Source organism: Rhipicephalus microplus, chromosome 1 (assembly GCF_043290135.1).
Source record: "Rhipicephalus microplus isolate Deutch F79 chromosome 1, USDA_Rmic, whole genome shotgun sequence".
In the NCBI taxonomy this organism is placed as follows: Eukaryota; Metazoa; Arthropoda; class Arachnida; order Ixodida; family Ixodidae; genus Rhipicephalus; species Rhipicephalus microplus.
The window spans coordinates 253,835,731-253,840,747 of record NC_134700.1 but is presented as its reverse complement, the minus strand read 5'-3'; the positions used below and the strand labels follow the sequence as shown (position 1 = coordinate 253,840,747).

Genomic DNA, 5,017 nt, shown 5'->3' with positions numbered 1-5,017 from the left:
GTCACGTGACTGAGCGGTACGGAAGCCAGTGGTCTCACGCGGCGGCTGGTCGCAACACAAGGCAAAAGGCATGGCCTCTGAGATTGCGTGCTGGCAAGAGGCTCTTAATTTAAATGAGAGCGACGTTCCAGGCATAATTTTTCTAGGAGGCGTTGCCGGCACGTTAAAGCAGTTCAATTATGGTGGCTACATCATTTGCGATTCCACCGCTCCCACAAACGCCCCTGCTAGCTGCTGCCCGCCAGCCCGCAGGGCGCTTTAAAGTGTAATCGACTACAGCGCCGCCGCTAATTTCCACACAAAACGGGCTGCTCCACTGCATCCGGTTTCGCCACTTTGAACATTCTAGTACACTATAACGCTGGGGCAGCGTTGTGCGTCGTACCTGTTCTGTGATTTCGTTCGAAGGAGTTGTGCAGTGTGACAATGCTTAAGCTCTTCTCCCTCAAGCGGCAGAAGGACGGCGAGGCGACGGGCAACACGCCGGCGAGCCAGAAGCGTGCCTCAGTGGCCAAACTACGCGTTACGAAGGACATCAACGACTTGAGCCTACCCAAAACTTGTCGCATGGAGTTCCCCGATCCGGGCGATCAGCTGAATTTCAAGTTGGTCATCTGCCCCGACGAGGGCTTTTACCGAAACGGACGCTTCGTCTTCAGCTTTCGCGTAAGTCCAAACTACCCGCATGAACCGCCCAAAGTCAAGTGCGACACAATGGTTTACCACCCGAACATAGACCTCGACGGGAACGTCTGCCTGAACATCTTGCGCCAAGACTGGAATCCTGTGCTCACGGTCAACTCTATCGTGTACGGCCTGCAGTTTCTCTTCCTCGAGCCAAACCCCGAGGACCCGCTCAACAAGGACGCCGCGGAAGTTCTGCAGAATGACCGGAAACTGTTTGAAAAAAACGTCAGGATGGCCATGCTTGGAGGCTACGTCGGCGCGACGTACTTTGAACGGTGCCTGAAGTAGCCCGCTATGCTGTCTTCTCCTATCCGTCCGGGGATCGAGGGTAAATAATAAAGTGTTATGATGACGATGCTGCTGCTGCTACTGGTGCTGACGCCGCAACCGTTGTGCTGCGTGCTCCACTTGTGCTAGGCATGTATGTATGGGTCCCTGGGTCGTTACAAGCCTAGTAGTTTCCTTATAACGGATACTATTTGGGGGCATGTAGGAAGGTTGCTCAAGGGACCCCTGCTTTATAGCGTTTTGGTTAACACGCCCACCCGCAAGTATGTTTTCGTGTTGAGTCGAATTTCGCCAAGGCGTCCCCATGTGTTGTACACACATGGGGACGCCTTGGACGTAATCCAGGCTTCATTGTCTGACAAGACACAATAAATGTATGATATAACATTCGTTAGATCATACATTCATTGTGTCTGCCACGTATGAGTGGGGGCCTAAGGCGTTGATTGCAATGAGATTGCTTCATCTGTCATATGTTTCTAACTTATACAACCTGATTCGCAACCTGACTGCGTAGAACATTTACTTCGTTACTCTTAACAGAGTGGAACCCTGTGATAACCTTGGTAACAGTAGTACGAATTTGACTAATTGATTTAGCATTCTGAACTCAAAGCAAATTTTTGATGTTTCGTGAGATCTTCTACGCATAAGTCGTTCCACTGTTGTCAGCATGTTGTCGTGTGCAAGAAACTTCTCAGGTACTCTCTGCTGTTGTAGTTTATTTGCTTTTTTTCACTTGGCATGACGTGTAGGAGAGCCACATTAAACCAGCAGTCTCACTGTCACACCTGGTCCCGTTAATTAGGGAGGCAATCGCCGGGCTAATTCCAAGCGTCGAAGTATCGGCCCCCCGAACCGCACCACGAAAGCGTGGACAATTTAGAAGTGGTCCTTTTTGGCGCGCCAGCGGACGCCGGCTGTGGTCCAAAGAACAAGTCAGAGCCGAGAGTTGATAAACAAACAAAATTATATTCTCATCAACGGCAGATCAAAAACAATACACACGTATGCACACTCCACAGTAGTTACATACAATACGTCACCAATCAAACAACGTACTACACAGTACAATCAGCCACACTTGGAACAACGGACACGGACAACAATACGCACTACAATGCAGTCGCATGCATTGAACAACCAAGACACTTAAAGACTAAAGAGATAGAAAACCTATTCAGTCCAAAGTTCTTGGAACCAAAGTCTAGATGATACTCTTCCGAGGATCACTCACTCAAAGTGCAGCGTTGTTGTCGTTCCGCAGCCCTCGAAGTTTCTCTTCCAGGAAACCTCCCGTCTTCAATTGGCCACTCTTCAAACTTCAACTTCTTCGCCGGAACACGTCGGCTTCACACACGCAGCGGTTGCCCCGCGTCTTCGCTCGATAGCGGTAAACACACACTCTTGCCGGTAGCTCGAGTCGTCACCCCCTCAGGTGGAAATCCTCTTCACCTCCGGCCTCGTCCCTACGGACCAAAACTTCGCCGACTACACGGCGGAATCCCTACGCGCTCTGGCGCTCACTTCCGTCTCCTCCTGCTTTCTCGTCTCGGCGGCTCGATTAAATACCTTCCGCGCCACCTTCCAGAAAGTTCTCCTCATTTCGTCGGCGCGATGCGCAACGAAGGCTGGGGAGGGGCGCGAGACGGTTCGACTGCCCTCCGCGTCGGATGACTCATCTCGGCGTGGCCACGCCTCCTTCGTTCTAGAAAAATCGCGGGCTTGCTCGGCCGCCGTTGTGGGGTGAGGAGGTTCGTCGATGAAGCCACGCTTCTGCGGGGAGAGCGCGCGCCCGGGAAGCCTTGGCCGTTTGTTTTCTTTTTCTTTCCCTTTTTTTTTCTTTTGACTTCGCGGCGTTTCTTCCGCGCGTTACCGCAAGAATTTGCGGCGCGCCTATTTTTAGCGCTCGTTCTGTGACACTGCCCCCCACTTTAAGAATATTATCTCATAATATTCAAAACCACCCAAACGAGCGCGAACATTCACCACACACTCTGAAACACTGTAACACAAACCGTCGCTCACGACACTTCACATTCAGAATAGATCGCTCAATACGACTGTACATTGTAATTCAATTCCACGCCACAGGAAATATAGCCACAGGTACATGACTACAACACTTCATCACACATTCCAAACAATACAAACGTACGAAGTTTTCTCATTACCACAATTATACAACACTATACATCACATCACAGCACAGACACTTGACACTCTTGACACAGGATAACACAGCATTAACACAACATCTGGCACTCAGCCCTGCCAAACACACTCCGATTCCACCTCAGCACCTATCCTGTGTATTTCGAGCTGCGCTTGCGCCCTTTCTTGCGGTGCTCGCTCGATCTCTTCCTGGTTTTCCTTGTTCTTTTTCGGCGAGCCTTTTCCAACGACGGTATCTGAGGCAGCGTCTCAGCCATCGTTGTCACTTCCGACCCTGCTAACGGGTCATGAGGTTCGACGGGTCCGGTCTGTTTATTTACCAGCTCGTTCATGTCACTACATTTGGCCTGGCTGGCCGACTCCGTCTCCTTTGCACTGTCGGTCGGTTGAGGTCGTGCCGACGTAAGTCCAGTAGCCCGGCCCGTGAACTCGTTCAACACGATCATCTTATCATTCATAGTCCCTTGCACCGCGGCTTCACCTTGGGCTCGAGTGGGATCCGTCTCGGGTTGCTCCTCCACTGTATCTCGCGGTCGCTGGGTTGGCGAGGGCTCTATCTTCGGGTCTTCCCCCAAACGTTCTGGATCATTCGGCCCTCGCGCCCCGTCGATGTTTCCGATGACAAGGTCGTACAGGGGGGTCGTCATGCATAGAGCGGTAACCTTCCCGCTGAAGTACGGAGTTTCCACTTCAATCTCGACTTCGGGAAGAATCCGAACCGTACGGTCAATTAGGCAAACCGGTTTCGTTCTGCCTGTCAACTCGCTTTCCCGTACCAAATTTCTCCGCACGATAACAGTGGAGCTGCCCGTATCTCTTAACACCGTAATCGTTTTGCCCGCCTCTTTTCCAGGCAGCGTTGGCATTCCTTTCGTAACACCGGTGGGCTGTTTTGACATTACAGCACCCACAATAGGAATTTTCTCCCCATTCTTCAGCTCTACGAATCCATCGGTGACGGCATTATTATCAGATTTCGGTGCCGCTTGCACACAAGATACCTGGTGAGTTTGACTCACTCCGTTCCGACAAGCGTCTGCTTTATGCCCAGTCTGACCACACTTGAAACATTTTACAACCGTAGGGATCTTAAAGATCGTTCGACAGTTTTTCGCGCGATGAACCACTCGGTTGCACAGAAAACATCGCAGAATGCTCTCTGGTGCACGCTTCTTTTCTTCGGGAGCCAATTTCTTCGAATCGTCGGGACACTCCTTCTTGACTTTGGCCAAATTAGTGCCACCTTGCGCTTCCAAGAATTGATCAGCCAATTCAAGCATTCCTTCAAGTGACTCAGCCTTCCTCTCTTTCAAATACAGCGACAGGCTTGGGTGGCAACTAGTCCGAAATTGTTCTCTAATTAGGAGCTCTCCAAGCTCATCGTACTCCTGTGCTGTCCCTGAAAGTTCAATCCATCTGTCGAAATAATGGCAATGTCGGGCGGCATACTGCGTAGCTGTCTCACCGTCAGCTGGCTTTCCTGTCCGAAATCTATTCCGGAATCCTTCCACAGTGAATCTAAATCGCTTCAACAAAGCAGCTTTCACCCTTGCGTAGTTGGCTGCATCGGTCGGCGTCAGCCTACCGTACACACCGAGCGCTTCACCACTCAAGCAAGTACTTAAAGCAGTTGCCCATTGCTGTTCCGGCCAATTCTGGCTCCTCGCAATCGTCTCAAATCTGTGGAGGTACGCGTCTAGGTCGTCCTTCCTTTCATCAAACGCTACAAGCAGCTTGCTTGGGTTCAAGCGGAAGCCGTGATCTTCCCGTTCGCTGCTTTCAACTCTAGCTTGGACGGGAGTTTCACTTCGCTGTTGCAAACGGAGCCGCTCGAGTTCCATCTCGTGCTGCCGCTGCCGCTCCCTTT

At 51.2% G+C, this 5,017-nt stretch overlaps 1 protein-coding gene across 1 annotated transcript; it reads left to right on the top strand.

Annotated features, from left to right (window-relative positions):
* The first annotated feature begins 332 nt into the window (after positions 1-332).
* LOC119160127 (NEDD8-conjugating enzyme Ubc12) lies at positions 333-1,040 on the top strand. The gene has a single exon (XM_037412844.2). The coding sequence runs from the start codon at positions 427-429 to the stop codon at positions 973-975; it is 549 nt and encodes a 182-aa protein (XP_037268741.2). The 5' UTR covers positions 333-426; the 3' UTR covers positions 976-1,040.
* The last annotated feature ends 3,977 nt before the right edge of the window (positions 1,041-5,017 follow it).

Coding starts and splice junctions, on each gene's coding strand:
- LOC119160127 (XM_037412844.2), top strand. CDS start 427: ATGCTTAAGCTCTTCTCCCTCAAGCGGCAGAAGGACGGCGAGGCGACG.